Here is an 18,781-nt window from a genome sequence, read left to right as displayed (position 1 = left end):
AACCCCCCCCCACCCAGCAAGTGGGAGGTTCGGGGCGCAGCTCCAAGGCAGAGGGCAGGAGCGGCACATGGCAGTGGTGGGAGGGACAGCTGAACTGCCTGGCAATTGATAGCCTGCTGGGCGGCTGCTGCACAGGGAACTTAGGGGAGTGGGAAGCTGATGGGGGGCTGCCAATCCACCCTGGTTACAAGCCTCCACCAGCTAGCAGCAATGGGCTGCTCTTCCTGCAAGCAGTGGACAAAGCAGGAGGCTGCCAAATGACAAAGTTAGAAGGGAGCATTGCACAACATTAAATGAGAATGTTCCATAATTGATCAGCAACGAAACAACGTTAACCGGGATGACTTTAAGTGAGGAGTTACTGTATCCTATCTCTAATAGTAGCCAGTACCAGTTGTTTCAGAGGAAAAAACTCTGCAGTAGGCAGCTGAGGAAAAATTTTCACCCAGGAAAGCTTCTTCTGACTACCAATAGTTAGAGGTTGGTTTCTGCCCTGAAGTTGATAGTTAAATATTTTTATTAACTTCTGTATATTCTTGTTAGTTATATAAACATCTAATCCTTTTATAAATCTTGCTGAATTGTATAATAATATTGTATATTTTGGTAGTACTCTCCGTCTTGTTCCTTGTACAGCCTAATATATTGTTTTGGATTTTTCACTTCTGTTGGAGATTGAGCTCTCTGCAATGATGATCATATCCTTTTTGTAAATTGATAGTTAATTTAGAATAAGTAGTTCAAATTATTCCTCCTGGTGTGTCTTAAATTGCGAAATGCAAAGTAATTAGTTGGGAAGCAGGGAGTTTGCTCCCTCTTTTTGGAATGTTTTTTCATAATTCAAGAAACTTTTTCTAAGAAATAATTTATGAATGTATTCACTTTTCTTATTTGTTTCCATTGTCTTCAGAAAATTTTTGTATAATGGTCTACATAATCAACACAGCTAAACACTTACGGATTCCATGTAAGAGAGTTTTGCTTTCCTATGTGCATTTCTAGAGAACTAAAATTTGACTTGATTTGGTGAATTAACTTTCTCAAGAAGAAAAGTTAGAAGTCTCAAGATCTTTATTTGTACAAATAGGATGATAATGCAGTTTGCTTTATTGAGTGTTTATTTAGAAATGGCGTTCAAGTTTGCAACTGAAAAAAATCTGTTGACTTGTGGTACCTTCACAAATAAATGTGACTGCTGCTTTTAATTTTTGTTTTTCTTTTAACTTCACTTCAGTTTTTGTAACTTGTCACTGGAATTAAGACACAAATGTAACTTTTAACAGATATATTGAACAGAGTCAACCTCAGCTCATCACGAACGGGGATACAGAATGGTGCACCTAGTAGAGGTACTGCATTGTCCTAATATGGTAATTAAAAAAAAAAAACTTAATGGAACATCCAACTGTAATACTATGTAATGATTATTCTGGAATTCTATGTAACAGGTACAGTTACTACATTCAAGCCTGCCAGTCAACTCTATACAACTCCTGCATCCAATCCGGGTGCTGTCACTCTTTCACCAGTCTTTCAGTCTGTATCCAGACCTGCAACCAGCTCTGTAGCCGTTGAGCCATTGTCTAGACCAGTAACTGTTTCAGGAACTTCACAGACGCTACAGAGACCTATTGCTGGATGTTTATCAGCTCAGCAGAAAGCCGGGTCAAATTCTGGAATATCACAGCCTGTTAGCAGACCTGTAACCGTTCCAGTAACGACAGAGCCAGTATCAAGAGATATAACAATTCCTGTAATGGGTCAACCTGTACCGAGGCCAGTGGCTACAGTAACAGCACAACCTGTAATATTAAATCAGGTAAATTTTTATTAACTTATAAAGCTCAAGGTTTAATTGTAGTTAAATTAATGAAGTACAAAAAGTAGATATTGCTTATTGTATATTCACATCACTTCACAAAATTTCGGTTTCAAAGTAGCTTGTGGTTTTTGTAGAAATTTACTAAATATGTTATGACACATAGGTTCCCTTTCAGGAACTTTAGTATTAAATAGGCTTTTTACTACATTGTGTTTGATGTTCAATTTGTTTGAAGCTTAAGGCCTCAGTTTTTCAAAGACTTTGACAGCTGGTTAACTTTACACACGAGTAATTACAAGGACAATGTATTTTTATGTACAAAGTTCTGTATTTGCATAAATGTTTATAGGACCTGGGCTTTAGTAAAATTTTGATTTTCTATATGTTGTAATTGTAAAAATAATTAATTACTCATAATTTTAAAAACCTTTGCAATGTTTTCCATTGTTTAATTTACTCTTACAAGAATGCTAAGATTTGAAATTTTCATTTTTTTATTATTCTGCAGTTTAATTAAGTGGATGTTTAATACTACTGCTTTAGAACAAAAAAGTAGAAAATTAGAATATCACCTGAGTGAACAAATTGGTAGTCCAGTAGCCTGGGTATAGAGAATAGACTTAAGTGTGTATTCTAGAGTTTGCGGTGCCATTATTTGATATCAGGTTTAAAAAGTTGCAAACAAGGTGATACCTAGGGTAGGTCTACACTACAAAATGATATTGATCTAAGTTATGTCAGTGCACAGCGATGGCATTAATTAAATTGCTTTTGCATGTCCACACTACGCTCCTTGTTTTGGTGGTGTGCGTCTTCACCAGGAGTATTGGCACCAATTTAATTGTCAGCATGGGGCATTGTGGGATGACTTCTGAAAGGCAACAGCAGTCAATGTAAGCAACGCAGCGTTGACACTCACACTGTTGTCAACCTAACTACATCGATATTGATTCTATGCCTCTCATAGAGATGGAGTTATTAAGTCAGTGTAGTAGGCGAGTTACATTGATGGGGGTGACATTTTAGTGTAGACACTTACAGAGTTTAGGTCAATGTAAGCTGTCTTATGTTGTCCTAATTCTGTAGTATAGACCAGGCCCTAGATATGTGACAGTGTTTGGTAAACTTGTTTTTTTTCCTCTCTTATTGGTATTAATCTTAAAATGTGTTTCTGATTCCCCTGTTGAATGGGAAATCTGTTTACTCCATTAAAGTATCTGAGTGCAGGCAGCTAGCATGAACGTTTTAAAATGTAAACATTTAGTATCTTTCTTAAGATTATTTGCTAAATCTACAGTTCTTTCCCATCCCCTGCCCCCCTTAGCCATCTTTTAGACAAGGATACCAATTAAAGTGTTCTGTTTGTGTTGGGTAGTTAAATTCCTTGCAGATTCATTATGAAAGAATCCAGACTCAAAATTTTCAGTTCTCAGCAGTTTGTCAATTACATTGCTTTCCGTGTGAGACCCACTTTTGGGGACATCTCATAAAATTGATTGTCTAAAGCTAATTACTCAACAACAGTAGTCCCACCTCTTTGAGAGGTAGGGGATTTATGGCTATACTGGATCAAACTCCTGAGGATTGTTAGGAGGATAATCTTCAAAGACATGACAACCATAGCACAATAATTTTGGGAGAATTCCTGTCTCAATGGTCAAGTTTTGAGATGGAGGTTTGGTTCCAGTAAGGCCTCTCAGTTCTTGAGCAAGTCAGAGAACAGGCTCAGTGATGAGGCAGAGGCGCATTCTGACTAACTTGTATCAGTGTGTCCTGTTTCTTCACTGAGTAGAGATTGTCTTACTTTAAGAAGTTGTGGGCAGGGATCCTAGCTGAAATCAGGTTCTCAAGATGACAAACACAGATTATAAGTGTAAACATCAACGTGTATTCAGTTCTGGTGGTGGTGGTGATTCTTTGCATTTGCAGATGCAGGAACTTATATCAACCTTGCGCTTGACCTTTCGCTGAGGTCATGAAACTGTTGTTTAAAGCATGCTTTGAGATATCTACCCAATAGAGATTGTGACTTCTAAGGCATTAGAAGTCATTGATTCATTTTGCATATGAAATGACTGAGCCGGTTTGTGCAAGAAGAGTGCTTGAAAATGAAATTTTCGTGGGTTGTCATTCTACCATACAGTTCAGAGGATATCATGGTCTATGAATATCCATCTCACCTCTTTCTACATTCTCTCTGGCCAGGTAACTTCATTGTGTGCTGGGAAATGTACATGTGCTACCATTCATCCCAGCAAAAGCATCTTTAATTCTCTCCAAAATAACGGTGATAACTACATAAACATTTTGGAAGTGTAGATATAGAGCTATGGTACCATACTCAGATGATTGATTTGTATTAAGACATAAAGGACTTCAGTGGAGATATTGTATCAGCTGATGATCTGGCCTATCATCTTTCAAGTGTAGACAGTATGCACAGTCCTCCATACCTCCTTAAAGCTTGATAATGCACAGGTCAAAAAGAACTCTGAAAATTAATCCCAAATCATTAGTAATATTTTTAACATAACCAAAAGGATAACTCATTTTTTCAGAGCTGCTGTTAAAGATCTGTCTCAGTTTGGTAAGGTTGGATGAGGAGTTCATTTGAGGAAAGGAAGACTTGAGGGTTTTTTTTCCTTTGCGTTATTCAGGGTCTGCATTGAAGGAATTTACAAAAAAAGATTGCCACTGATGTGTGCTCTCGTTCAGTTGAAATCTGTCTTGGCACTGCTGGGGGCCTCAACTGAACAAGCCATATTTGTTTTTAGCACTATTAATTAGACTTTCTTTCAGCAGGCTTAATCAGTGTAGTGGTACAAATTTGTAGTAAAAATATAACAATTGCTATTGTTGCTAAAGGGTTGTCTTGTGAATGGAAAGGTACAACTGTGAATGGGACGTGTTTCACAAGATCTTTGTAACAAAATCTGGTCTACCCTATGAAAGTCACTTGGAAAACGGAGTTATCATTGTCAAGTTTTCAGTTTCATCATGCAAGTTGAGAGGAAGGGGTGAAAAGGACACATTTATTCACAGTAAAGGAAAAATCATCAGAGGAGAGAAATCAGTTTGCTAAGAATTTGTTGTTAGTATCCAGGTCTAAGAGCACCATTTGTGAATACCTTCAACATACTTCAAATCTGCTGGCACAAGTCACTAGAGGAGAGGCATGGGACCCAAGTCATATGGCTTTTCCAGATGATCTTCTTGTTGTGGCAAGCCTCCTTACCCGGGCTCTCATTTTGCTTTGTATTCTCCCACAGTTTTAATCCAGTGCTAAGTAGGTTGTGGACTCTGCTCTTTGAGCCTTTGGCTTCTTTTCTTTTTAAAGAAACAATCTTTTTTAAAAATACTGTCTGTGCTAGGGGAAAAAATACATCTAGGTATCTGCATGAAACTGGTATGCTGAGAAAGGGAAATAAAATAAGTCAATCTTGATAAGGAAGAGTTGAGGACAGGCTTGGATTTGGGTTTTGGCCTATTTTTGTACATTGTTGTTAAGTTAAAACTAAAAATAAACCCAACTCTATTATCTGGTTGTTCTTAATTCATTATGCTGCTTCTGGAAATCGCATATATTCTATATAAAGTTTTTATGTGGAGTGGCTATTTGAATGAATTGGCACTTATGACATGGCAGGTACCATGTGAATATTTTAAGACGAGTTAACTTTGTGAATGCTTCTGGTATATAACTAAGAAGACATTTAGAATTTCAGTGGTTATTGTTGGCTTCAGAAATAACCCATTGGGATGAATTAAGGTGCATAGGTTTTTATGTTGTTGAATATGCAGCCACAAACACAGTATATTTATTGGTTTCTGTTTTGAAGGTTATAATTGGTACTAGGAGGGCGTATAGTTTAAATGAGAACTTCAGCTCTGGAAAACGGGATGAAAACTGCAGGAAGACCCTAAAATTATGTGTGTCATGAGTTGTCTTCACCTGGAAATTTTCATGGTTTTCATTAATTATTAACAATTAGCTCTTTTCTGGAATGCTCTAAACTAACTTCACTACTATATAGCTCACTATAAAAATATTAATGATATATTGATCCTTCTTTTATGATCACGAAAGAATTGCCTAACCTAAATACTGATTATGGCTTCTGAATCTTGGTTTGAATTGGTGCTTGAACAGGTGGCACTTAAAAAAAAACCAGAGTAACTGATCTTGCTCTGTTTGTATTAAGAAGTTTCTATTTACTATGAGTTTACATTGGGTTCTGATTTGTGTCCTTTAAAATGCAGTTAGCTAGCTGCGGAAATAATGAGTAAGGTCTCTAAATTTAAATTGAAAGGAAGAAAGTAGGCAAATGCTTAGATAAATAAAATCCTCTTAATTGGAAACCCTAGCAGATTTAGGATAAATCAGCTAGTAAACTCTGTTTTTATTCAGATAAATAAATCAGTAGTATGCATACTTTCTCTAAAACGTACAGAACCTACACATGCACGCACACACTGGATAAATCAACCACAGATGAACTAGGTCAGGTTTTAATTGTTTTAAAGAATGTATATTATTATTTTGCCAGATGGTAATTATAACTTCAGTATTTACAGAGTATGTGTTTAAATTATCTGAATCCAGTTGTAGTTACAAAAAACAAGCATATGATACTGTAAGTTGTATTTGTATATTGATTTTTTTGTATGCAAATTTCAAAATGCTTTATAAAGATTAAGTCCCAATTTCCCTCTCTCCCCTTTTGAAAATGGCTTATCAGGGTTATATTGCGAGTTCTTCACAAGCTATACCAAATAATACTTCGGGCATACTGTTCGGATTGAGACAGAAGTCAGGAGTTCCTCACTACCAGAGTGGATCAGTGGTGACTATGACAGGTGAGTGTATGTTAGTAAAAGCTTTTTTTCTTTTTTTTTTTTAAGAGTAAAAGTATAGAGTGTTTGGGTTATAATTTTAATAGAGATTTCAGAACATAGGACAGTTTATTAGTGTTTGTAAAATAGTAGTATTGTTGTCCGTGTTACGAAGAAAGATTTGGAGCATTACACTTAAAATATACTTTCCAATAAAGTCTTGTTCTTATGAACTCACGTTACATGATGACTCCAATCAATATATGGTTATGATTTTTGTCTGTCTATATTAAAAAATTACTGCCAGACTCACTGAAATGACTTTTTTGACAGGCAAAGGTTCATTTGCAGTATATGCAGCTCTCTCTGGATGACATCGATGAAAGTGTCTGTCAGCCAGCCAGTGAGAGCCCATGGAACAACTTCCTGAGTCTGCACAGTGGATTCCCTCGATGTCATTCTTTGTTTCCTGATTGCTGTATATAGCAATTGGACTAGACAGATCAAAGGGATCTGTTCAGGGAAACTGGGGAGGGGAAAGAATGCTTGTCATGAGCCTCTGAATTATTTTTAATTTTTTTTTTTAAATTATTTATTTTTAGTTGCAGAAACTGTTTTATCTGGCTGAAGAAAATTGTATTTATTTGAAATACTGATTAGAACATATAAAGTTAAATTACATTTTAGAGTAAATAAATATAAGCTGTAAATTTAAACTTCAAGTGTCAGTTATGAAGAATTGCATTTTTGTGGTAATTGAATGACAAACTTAATTGTTGGTCAGCCTGTAATTCAATCTATAATGAAATATAATTGACAATTTTTCTGATCCTTCTACAAGAGGACACTGAAACAGAAGTGCTATGTGAAGCAGAATGAGTAAGATGAAAATCTAACCAATTCTTGTGGGGGAGGTGGTGGTTTCATAACACTCTAAATAGGGCACTCTCTCCCATCCTCCATCTGTTCCCAAATGAGTGAATGGTGTGTTTTTTCCAGTAGTTATCCACGTATACTTATTGGTATAGTCTTCTCCATTCCTACCCCACTCTTGTTCTATAACTTATTCTAGTTAGGGAGAAGGTGAGGCAAGTAGCTCATGGCAAGATCAAGCACTTACCTACTTTATTAAGTGTTCAGCATTTTAGTCATAGCCAGCAAAGCTCTTAAGCAGGTGCTTAACTTTAAGCACTTGAGCAGTTTCATTGATGTCAGTGGGAAACTGAAAAGTTACGCCCACTCTTATGTGCTTTGCTGGATTGGAGCCAGAGTGCTCCGCACCTTCAAGGGCTGAGTCCTTAAATGACTGTGAATTGAGGTGTCCTGTAGTTCATGCGAGGTAGGTAAGTAGGTGTGTGGTCTGTGTTGGATTTATAGATTAAAAGAAGAATTTAACATTGCTTATTTAAATTATAGAGAACAAAACTTCTTTTTGCCCCTTTTAGAAACAGAAAGAGAGTGTAATAGAGTGAAATAAAATGTAGCAAGAAAAGCCTGCTGGAGAAAATTAAGGAACAGGCAAAGGAAATTGCTAGGCTGAGAGGAATACTTACTGAGCTAGTAAGCAAAAGTAGGACTGAGCTGTACTGACTAAATTGAGAGTCATGTGTGCAGTAGTAAGGACCTGAGAGCCAACACAAATAGGTAGTCAGTTTCATATCACATATGAGCTCCATAAGACCAAAACCTTTAATGCAAGTGAGGGAAAGGCAGCAAGAAGTCTTTTGCATTCAAGCCTACCTGTTTCCCAAGAATACTAGAAAAATTCTGGCTTGCATATTTTCAGAAAACACAGTTAAAATCAAGCACACTGAGTACTTGATTATTTCGAAATATCAAGAGTTTTCATGTTAATTGATAAGAATTATTAACATTCACCTTTATCAGAAATAATCTTAGATAATTAAGCAAAAATCAGTTACTGATTGTAAATTGTTCAAGACCCAGAACAAGCTTAAAATAATTTTGCGTACTGATTGTTTTAATCTATTATGTGTGTAGGAGAAAAGGAGTAAATACTTTCCACTTGTTAAATGGAATAAGGGCACTTTGAATTTTTTTTTTAAATCTAGTATTGCATGTATTATTTATAGAATTGAATACCGGGATACTCAAGTTAGAATTGTTCATAGTAACAAATGCTGAAATTAATAGTTTGGCTAAAATAGAAAATCTTGGTACAGACAAAAGTAAATACTTAATCATACCTGTTAAATTCAACACTTTATTCAACACCTGTCAGATGTTGTGAATCTTTCTGAAGTGTTATTTTTTAAAGTTAAAAATCTATAGCCCAAAATAAAAACTGTAGGCTTAAGTCTTCTTTCAGGTGGTGTAAATTGCAACTCATTGTAGTCATTCGACTTTTACCAGTATAAATTGGTCTGCGGGGAGGATTGGGCTATGGGTGAGAGGTGTTGCACCAATATATGTATTTATTATCAAACAGTGAGTAACTGTCCTGCTCAGGTGACTGTTGATCATTCAGATTTCACAAGCCTCTTAGTAACTACCTCTAACTACTTTATTCTCCAATTCAGAAAAGCAGTTGAGCACATGCTTAACTTTGAACACAGAATTCAGTGGGATTTATGTGCTTAAATTGTCTCCTAAATCTGGGCAATTAGCCCCATCCTGCAATCTCTTATGAATGTGCTTAACTTTACTACTATGAGTAGTCTCATTGAAATAAAAGTTAAGCATGTGCATCAGTGTTTGCAAGGTTGAGACCATGTAAATTGGTGATTGTACTATAAAATTGCCTAGTTTTCAGGTTGGCAACCAGTTTTACTGATTATTACACAGTGTTTGGAATTTCTTCGTTTAAAATAGCATTTTTCACAGTATAACTGCAGCTGTTCTTCAGTGTGCATTTGAATTCTGCTTTTATCTACTATTGTAAACAAATTCTCCTACTCTTAAGATGGCTATTCTAAAAGAGACAACTTAATAGAATTAACTTGACTCTTCTAATGTAAAACCACAGAAAACAATCCCACGCTAATTTGAGCATATGTACTCTCCTGCTGTTTGTGTTACTCCTAGTAACATAATTGGAGTTGCATGCAACCATGTGAGAATGTGCACCTTTGTAAATATGGAACAGAATTCTTAATGGTGTATATTTTCGTTGGAACAAATCGAACGGTTTTTTTTATAATACCTTACTGATAGGAAACATTACAAATTATATTAAAACTTGATTTTCTTCTGACACACGACTTTGAAAAAAATGGTATTTTATAGAAGGTTCCACTCAGTCAGTTCAACCTGAATAGTCAATTATACAAATACATCTCATAGTCACATCTACGGCATCCTTTGTTGTTCACAGGCCCATTGCACAAGTACATTCAGTGGTACAGAAAAATACAAATTTTGTATCAGCTCTACAACAGCCATTGCTAATCAACACACAGAAGGCCCAGCAAGAAGCTCACACACTTAGCAGTGCGTTTATAAGTAAACAAAAGCACTAAAGAAAGATAATACCCAATGAGTAGCCCAGATCTGATTTAGCAATTTTTAATTACCTTGGGCAAAAGTCGCATAAACTGAATGGGAAATGCATGTTTAACATGTTCACTTCAGAAAATGACTGGGTTTGAATCATTAGAAAGTATGACTGCAAAACAGCTTTTTAAGTTGGTGAAGTATTATAAAAATCTGAGCTGAAAGTTAAGAACATTCTCATTTGTAAGGGGCATAATGAAGGCAGTTTCAGTAGGCATTAGGATCTTTGTATTGGAGAAACAAGTTGGCTGAGGTAATATCTTTTATTGGTCCAACTTCTGTTGGTGAAGAAGACAATTTTTCAGGCTTATAGAGCTGAAGAAGATCTCTATTTAAGCTCGAAAGCTTCTCTCCCTCACAAATAGAGGTTGGTCCAGTAAAAGATATTCTCTCACCCACAACATCTCTAATATTCTGGGGCTGACACGGCTACAACAATACTACATACAATTTTTGTGCTGGCATCCACACAACATTCACAAAAACTTCAACAAAACAAGTTATTACAACAGAGGGTTTCTTGTACAACTGATAATGAATGTGAATCACAGTTGCAGTTTAGGTGGGTGTTGCCATGTTAAGTCCTAGTTTTCGTTTTTTGCGAAAAAGTGAGCTCTTTAACAATTCTCCAGGAGATCAGCTATCTTTTTGTTGTTTGTAAGGAAAGGTAAGGACAGATTATCAGTTCCAGTCAAGAAGTGCTGAATGCAGCTGGAGAGTGGAGAAGGGAGTGCACAGGACCTATTTTCTATTCTCACCCTGCATGCCCACTTCAGGAGTGGTGCTGTTGTTGATCCAGTCCCCAGTATAGACTACAGAAGTCTGAAAGCTGGTGTTTAATTTATTGGTAGTTCCCAGTGGTCCTCAGGAACTGTCCTGGCAGCCAGGAATACACTACTGGCATGTAGGGATTTCCCCGCCATGCCTTCTGTTACCTGGTTTCACCACTGCATTGAGTGGGTGATACTGGATGATTCTCCTATGCAGGGGAAATCATCCAGTGCCAGATATACTGGCTTTAGAGCAACTTGGCGCTGGAAAAAAGACACACAGCTTTTCTAATGGATCTAATCAGGCCATTGATATACATGTATTTGAAAGTTGTTTTTAATATTTTGCATTTTTATAGGTCACTAGCAAACTGTTGCTTCTAATTCCCCGCCAATCTTTTGGAAGCTATTTCAGTTCTTTTTCCTTCAAATGGCAAATGAGAATTACCATTTTCTGGATAGTGGGAATTATCTACAACGCAACTTTCATTTTATATAAATTGCACAAATGGGGTTATATTATAGCCAAGAAATAAGTTTATTAACTATAAAAAGTGAATTTTAAGTGGTTAAAGGAGTAGCAAACAGAACAAAGCAGATTATTAAGTAAATAAAACAAAACTATAACGATGCTGGTTCTGGCGGGACCTAACTGAGAGTGACAATTCAGGACAAATTTCTTAAAGCAGGGCAGTTACAGCCCAAGGCTGGCATTTTTCCACCTCTAAGGCAAACCAAACCAGCCAGACAAATAGGACTTTGATCTCATCCCACTGGCTAACCACAAGACACACAAGCAGTTCCCTTAGACACTCCAGTTTTCCAGTATCACCACCAGTACCACTCATTTTGGGGACAAATGGTTATGAAAACCAATACCCCAGTAAAACAAAAAAGGTTCTCGCGATCCCAAAGGACTAAGTCCCAGACCCAGCTCAATATATAAATCAGATCTTACCCACAAATCACACTGTTTCCAATCCTTTAGAATCTAAAATCTAAAGGTTTATTCATAAAAGGAAAAAGATATAGATGAGAGCAAGAATTGGTTAAATAGAATCCATTGCATACAGTAATGGCAAAGTTCTTGGTTCAGGCTTGTAGCAGCGATAGAATAAACTGCAGGTTCAAATCAAGTCTCTGGAGTACATCCACAGGTGGGATGGGTCATCAGTCCTTTGTGTAGAGCTTCCGTTCCTGGCAAAGTCCCTGCAGAGGTAAGAAGCAGGATTGAAGACAAGATGGAGATGAGGCATCAGCCTTTTGTAGGTTTTTCCAGGTGTAAGAACCCATCTTTGTTCTTACTGTAGAGAATTACAGCAAAGTGAAGTCTGGAGTCACATGGGCAAGTCCCTGCATACTTCGCTGAGTTACAAGGTGTATCTGCCTTCTCTCAATGGGTCAGTTATATACCTGATGGTCCTTAATGGGCCATCAAGCAGACTAGGCAGAGCCAACACCAACTTGTCTGGGATGTTTCCCAGAAGCATAGCATAAGTTTGAAATACACACAGTATAGAGACAATATTCATAACATCAACTACAAAATTGATACACACCTATGGACAACATAATCATAATCAGCAAACCATAACCTTGTCTTAGACACGTCATTTGACCCCCTTTATACAAGATTTGGTGCCACTGCAGTACTTTGATTGCAACCATGTTCAAATCAATAATGTGACACACGCAAACTGAGCTTGTGGCACCTTAGAGACTAACAGATTTATTTGTTAGTCTCTAAGGTGCCACAAGTACTCCTGTTCTTTTTGTGGATACAGACTAACATGGATGCTACTCTGAAAACTGAGCTTGTTTCATTAAAAAATTGGTTACAAATAGTAATTTATCATTCTAGATACTGTTGCAGGCAGATTACAGAAAGTCTTGAAAGGCATCTGCACTGGTCTCCAGTTTGGTATTATTACTCACAAGCTAGACGCCCTTCCAGCTTGGGCTCAGCCCTTCTCCCCAGAGTTCAGTTCTTGCTTCCAGGTATTTTCCATTGCCTTTTTGGGTGTGGAGGCAGAGGAGAACCACAATGATGTCATTCTCCTGCTGTCTTTAGCTCTTATCTATGGCAGGAACCCTTTCTCTCCCACTGGCTTTCTAAGGGATGGGTCCAGTACCAGATGACTCAGACCCATGTCTCTGCAGAGCTGTGGCAGCCATTATTTATAGGCTGTCTGGAGTGTCCAGAGGAAGACTAAGATCTTTCACAATCTGTTGTCATTGCTAATGGGTCAAGCCCTGCCTGGCTTTTCCATTGTTGTACTTAAAGGACTACTGGGAGTGACACCCAAAGTAACTCATTTGAAATACAGATACATATTCCTAACTTCAGATATAGAAATGATAAAAGCATACAAATTCGATAATCACATTCAGTAAATCATAACCTTTCCAATGATATCTTACATGAGCCATCTTGCATAAAGTGTATCTCAGTTATATCATATTCATATCATAAACATATTTTCATAAATAATATGGAGTGAAACATCAAATACATAAACTGAATGCTAAGTGAAAGAGAGAGATTCTCTTGAAGAGAAGAATGAAAAGGCACTTCCAAATGGTATGCATTGCAGTGACCAATGCTATAGTCATCTGTGGTTAGGCGCGCAAATTAGGCCTGTGCTAGATGAAGAGGGATCAGAAAGACCAGGCTTTTTAGGTAGACTGCAACAAATATATGAGGGGGCTGCAATCTATTTTCTTACTCATTCACATCACATTGACTTCAAAGTATCGATGATTGGCTGAACCAAACATAATTTTCCTAATTTATAAACGGTTTATTGGGTAGAGGAGATTTTAATAACTGTTATTTGTTTAGACTTGTTTGTCCATTAAAAGTAGTTATCAGTAAGAGATTGGTAATATACTATGAAAAAACTGAGGTTCTTTAATTTAAACTGCTATAGGTCTGAATGAGAGTGGTCTTGTGTCTAAGCGTCCAGCTACTTCAGAAGTCAACAGTGTTACTCCAAAAAAGGCCAAGCCTAATGAGGTTGGTGCTGGAAGCAATTCAGCTGTATCAGCTTCAGTTAAATCTCCAACAGTAACACCATCACAAAATGTTACTTCAAAAGGTAGGGTAGATTAAATGGTCTAGCTGTTAAATCCATGTATCTGTTCCATGGAAAAAGCTAGCACTAATGCAGTGTTAAAAGTTGAACGATCAACACTCAAGTTAAGGCAGAGTTAACTCAACAGCTCTGCCTGCCCCTTGTGCATATGCCTTAAAATATGTTCTCTTCTTATATAAAGAGGTATTTTTTTTATACTCTATATAATACACACTGGAGCCTTACAAGTGTTACAATATATTTAGTCTTCAGACGTGGTTGTTTTGAGTCTCATTGATCTCTATAAAGCAAGCCAAGAATAAAGTTAACTGGTTCAGTAGTTGTGAAGATAAGAATATTTAGAGTTCAGTGGCCCAGAGTTAAATCACATTGCCTTAGAATCTATATATAAAAAACTGAATAGCAAATTAGTACCTTTTTCAAAGATTGATAACCAAGATTGCAAGAATTCTCTGAGTGCAGAATTTCCTGTTTGGTCCTGCAACTGCAGAAATCCCCTCCCCAAAGAAAAATCCTTTTATAGCAATTTTGTTGATTTAGTTTGAAATAGCTTCTTTTTTTGTGCTCTGATAGGTCTCCCCCTCCTACAAAAGGAGAGGAATTCTAGCTGTTTTAGATTAACATATTCATTAAAACAATTCAGCAAAATCTACATGAGTTTATGAAATGTTTCAGTTGACTCAATTCTTAATTTTCCCCCCACCCCCGGCCGAAAATGAATAATGTTGCCCAGTTCTTCTTATAAGGTGGTGTGTTGACTGTTGTGACCTTTGATGATAATCTGGCAGATAACAGTTGATCTCAAATAGTTCATATGTATTCTTTAAAAAAAAAAACAAAAACAAAACCCAACCCTCTCCTGTGTTTATTACTCCTTTTGTCTAAACTGCTTACCTAGATAGGACTGTATGCCAAAGAGAGAACTTCATCTACAGAGGCAGCTGGCTCTGATTTTGGCAGCTCCAAGAGCACTTAAGCCCAGATATAAGCAATATTCACTAAAGATGAGCTATTCCAACATTTAAATACAAACTGATTAGCAGGTGGCAAACAATTTTTATGTTAATAAGAGAGAACACTATTCTCTCATGAATGTGGGTGTAGGTGCCTGAGATACCTATTTATTCTCCATGAACCTCAAAGACATCTTAGATCAGCATGAATGATGCAGCTGAATAGGCTTAGGTTCCAACTACCTGGCAGAGAGAACAATACTCTCATCACTGATCGCCAAGTCATGTAGCTCCATTCCAGAAGTGGTCAGACTAAATCCTGTCCTGTTGATGTTGAGATCACATTCCTCCAAGAATTGAATTGATGCTCTCAAAATGAAAACAAAAATTCTAAATGCTGTCTTAAAATCACTGCAGTAGCTCTGCATAAGGACCTTAGATAGGTAGATCATCTATCTCTTGTTATCTCTTCCACTCTTGGAGTATTTTTAGACATAGAGTAATATTGTGTGCAAGTTGTCACCAAAAAGAATTTGAAAATGAAAGGGTAATTATAATGGCAGTTGGAATTCAATCTTTAATTGCAGCCACCACTTTCACCTAAGTTGTAATAGATTTCATTTTAAAACCATGTATTTTTCTGGATTTCTAAAACTTTTTGTCATAATTACTCTTGTGATGGACTGTAAATTTGGAGTCCTAATGTACACTTCACTTTTTACAGGTACTAATACTACATCAAGCAATGTTAAAAATGGAGCACCTTTTCCACGAGCTTGTCCAAAATGCAATATTCACTTCAATCTTATGGATCCTTTAAAAAATCACATGAAGGTAAAAGTTTTTTATATTTGTGAAAAGTAATTACAAACATTTTGAGATTAAACAAAGTTGCAAAACGGGTCACATTTTTATGACAAGTTACAGATATTCTGCACTCTGGATATTTTCATCATGGGCCCATTCTCTGAGGTGCTGAATATTTTTCACACCCATGAGCAAAGAAGAATGAAAAAAAAATTAGTAAAATGAGATTAATTTTCACCTGTTTTTTCATTGTTCTTGGTCCTTTTGAAAAGTGCACACTTGCTTTGTCATGTGTAAATAAAAACCTAATAGGATGTGTAGCCCAGTTCTATGAGGGTCTTAGCACCTCATGTATAGTGTTGATGATCCTCAACTCCCATGCAACAGGAGTTCAGGCTCTTGAAGAATTAAACCCTAAATGCCTATGAATTACTGTTTGTACAGGCAAAATATGACCCCCTTCATGGGCCAGGAACAGTGCAAAATAAAAAAGATGCTGTTTACAAAAGAGAGAAAATGACTCTTTTCCTCTCCTCCTCTCAGAAATGTATAGATACTCAATTGCACCTTTGCAGTTTTGATCCATTCGTTATCATTTTGTTAGAGAAAAGTTAACATCATTTGGAGAATTTAGTGCTGAAAGATACTGTTGAAGAAAGTGAGTTTGTTTGGTTTTATTAACTTACACATTTTTATGAATAAAATACATCTTCAGTTAACCTAGTGGGATAAATATATCAAGGACTGTCATTTCACCTACAACAGGAAATAAGCTTATCACAAACTGGGGTCAGAGAAGTTAGTACTACGCAGCAAAGCATGTTGTTTAGCAAAAGTTGTCCTCGGAAGCATTCCAAATTTGTTTCCTGTTGGACAGCAATATAGCACCTTCTGTCTGAAGAACTCAAAAGTTCTTTCTAAACATTAAGTTTTGCAATACTTCTGTTAGCTATGTAAACATTATCTCTATTTTAGATAGAGAAGCAGAGTCCATGGATGGTAGATGACTTTGCATATTCTAAATTCATTCATGGAGCTGGGAAAGAACTTTGATGTCTTTACTATCAATTATCTGCTCTAATCAATTCAGCACATTGGTGTTTTATATATACAGATATTTTTAAGAGACAGTCAAATTTAAAAAAATAAATACAACTTTCCTTATAGTTGTCAACACACTCATGATTACAAATATTTTGTTTAACAAAGCAGCTGTTTTACTCAGCTTAAATTTAAGGTTAGGAGGAAGAATAGTGTTCTAATTAATAAAATGAAGATTGGAGAAATTTAAATTGTGCTGTACATTTCAGAGTATTTTTTTAATCAACATATAAAACAAGGTAGTAATTCTGACTTGTGATTTATAGTAGTCATATTAACGTAAAAGAAAAAACCCTTTGTTGGTATTTTAAAATACTTGGTGTTTATTATCTAAATCCTATCCTTATGTATTTTTGTATTTGGAATAACACAAGAGCAGATACCATCCAGAATAGACATAGATGTAAGAGCAAAGTGAGAACATGTCCCAAAGTAATGGAAATAGAAATGCAGGTATAGCAAGGATAGCATTTTTAGTGCAATTTGGTAACTTAGACTTGTGTCTCTCTTTCAGTATTGTTGTCCAGATATGGTAAATAACTTCTTTCTGGGAATGTCCAAAACAGAATGTTCAAATACACCAAGTAAGACTGCTGAATCTGAGAAAGGAAAATTGATCATGTTAGTTAATGACTTTTATTATGGAAAGCATGAAGGTGATGTCCAGCGGGTACAACAGGAACAGAAGACTCATACAACTTTTAAGTGCTTCAGCTGTTTGAAAGTTCTTAAAAATAACATAAGGTATCTAAACATTCACTTCTATAACTGCTTGATACTACACGTTAGTAACAAAGACAAAATTAAAAGTCACGTAGTCACAATTGTATCTGGAATGTAAAGATACCAGTATGTCCCTCGGCCCACACTGCTTCCAGCAGCTCCCATTGGCCTGGAGCAGCAAACCGCGGCCAGTGGGAGCTGCAATCGCCTGGAACTGCGGACGGGGCAGGTAAACAAATTGACCTGGCCCGCCAGGGGCTTTCCCTACACAAGTGGCGTCCCAAGTTTGGGAAACACTGCTATAAAGTTACTTCAATGTAAAGTAAAACTTAATTCATTTTTCACTACATGTGTATGTTTGGAACTTAAATTCGCTACATGTGTATGTTTGGAACAAATTAGAATGGCTAATTTTAATACTTCCAAGAGAAAGAGTATTGTATGCTTTAATGAGTCTGGTTGTGGTAGTATGGAAGTTGTAAGAGCAGCACATTACCTTTTTACAGTTTGCCATCCAGATTGATGACGTTAACAGTAGATTTCAGTATAATTCCCTTTAGGGGTCCACGGTGAGTAATTGGTAGTGATGTAACCAGTATACAAACTGTTTTTTTGATGGAATAACTTTACTTTCAAATGCAACAAAAAGCTTTCATAAGCTGTTTCAATAGGTAGGCAAGTTTGTATCACAATTGCTTTGCAGCTAAGGTCATAGTTCTTTTTCATAAGACGCCTGTAAGGGAAGCTGATGTAGCAAAATGTAAAACTGAAAAATGGACTGAGCCTTCAAAGGGCATAGTCTGCAAGTTTTGAATGAACAGGCTTGTGATAACATTAAACACATATTGTTAAATAAAACAAAAGGTTCTTATAAATGCAGGCATTAAAATTGCTATTACACACACTGAAAAGCTAACTCACAAATAAAACTACTAGTAATTTATCTTTTAAGCAGCTGGAAAATATTGTATGCTGTCAGACCTTCAAAGGGTTTGCTCTCATGATTTGATAGCTGCTGTTGGCTATGGCATTTCCTTCCTTTCATTTATCTTTAAAAACTGTAAACAGTATTTGATGTGGGTTGAAGGAAGTTGTTTGTTTTTTTCTGTGCATAATAGTTTTACTATAAAAATAAAAGCCTCTTTTAGCTCATCTTGGAAATAG

The 18,781-nt window shown here is 36.4% G+C and overlaps 1 protein-coding gene across 15 annotated transcripts in view; it reads left to right on the top strand.

The window, feature by feature from the left end:
• The window catches only part of ZNF280D (zinc finger protein 280D), an 81,450-nt gene that overhangs the window by 29,546 nt on the left and 33,123 nt on the right, over window positions 1-18,781 (top strand). For 13 of the 15 annotated variants that reach the window (XR_004002286.1, XR_004002282.1, XR_004002283.1 and 10 more), the window contains exons 3-8: window positions 1,284-1,349; window positions 1,449-1,819; window positions 6,562-6,679; window positions 13,869-14,036; window positions 15,711-15,820; window positions 17,409-17,638. Coding sequence is in view for 10 of the 15 variants with exons in the window: in XM_030577338.1 (XP_030433198.1) it covers window positions 1,284-1,349; window positions 1,449-1,819; window positions 6,562-6,679; window positions 13,869-14,036; window positions 15,711-15,820; window positions 17,409-17,638 (1,063 nt within the window). In the remaining 5 variants the exon portion in view is untranslated. Of the gene's footprint in view, window positions 1-910; window positions 968-1,283; window positions 1,350-1,448; window positions 1,820-6,561; window positions 6,680-13,868; window positions 14,037-15,710; window positions 15,821-17,408; window positions 17,639-18,781 lie in introns of all 15 variants that reach the window. The other 2 variants (XM_030577345.1, XM_030577342.1) reach the window with 2 other exon arrangements.

The sequence above is a fragment of the Gopherus evgoodei genome, chromosome 10 (genome assembly GCF_007399415.2).
Source record: "Gopherus evgoodei ecotype Sinaloan lineage chromosome 10, rGopEvg1_v1.p, whole genome shotgun sequence".
Lineage (NCBI taxonomy): Eukaryota > Metazoa > Chordata > Testudines > Testudinidae > Gopherus > Gopherus evgoodei.
The sequence above is the reverse complement of the archived record's forward strand: the minus strand, read 5'-3'. Positions and strand labels throughout refer to the sequence as shown.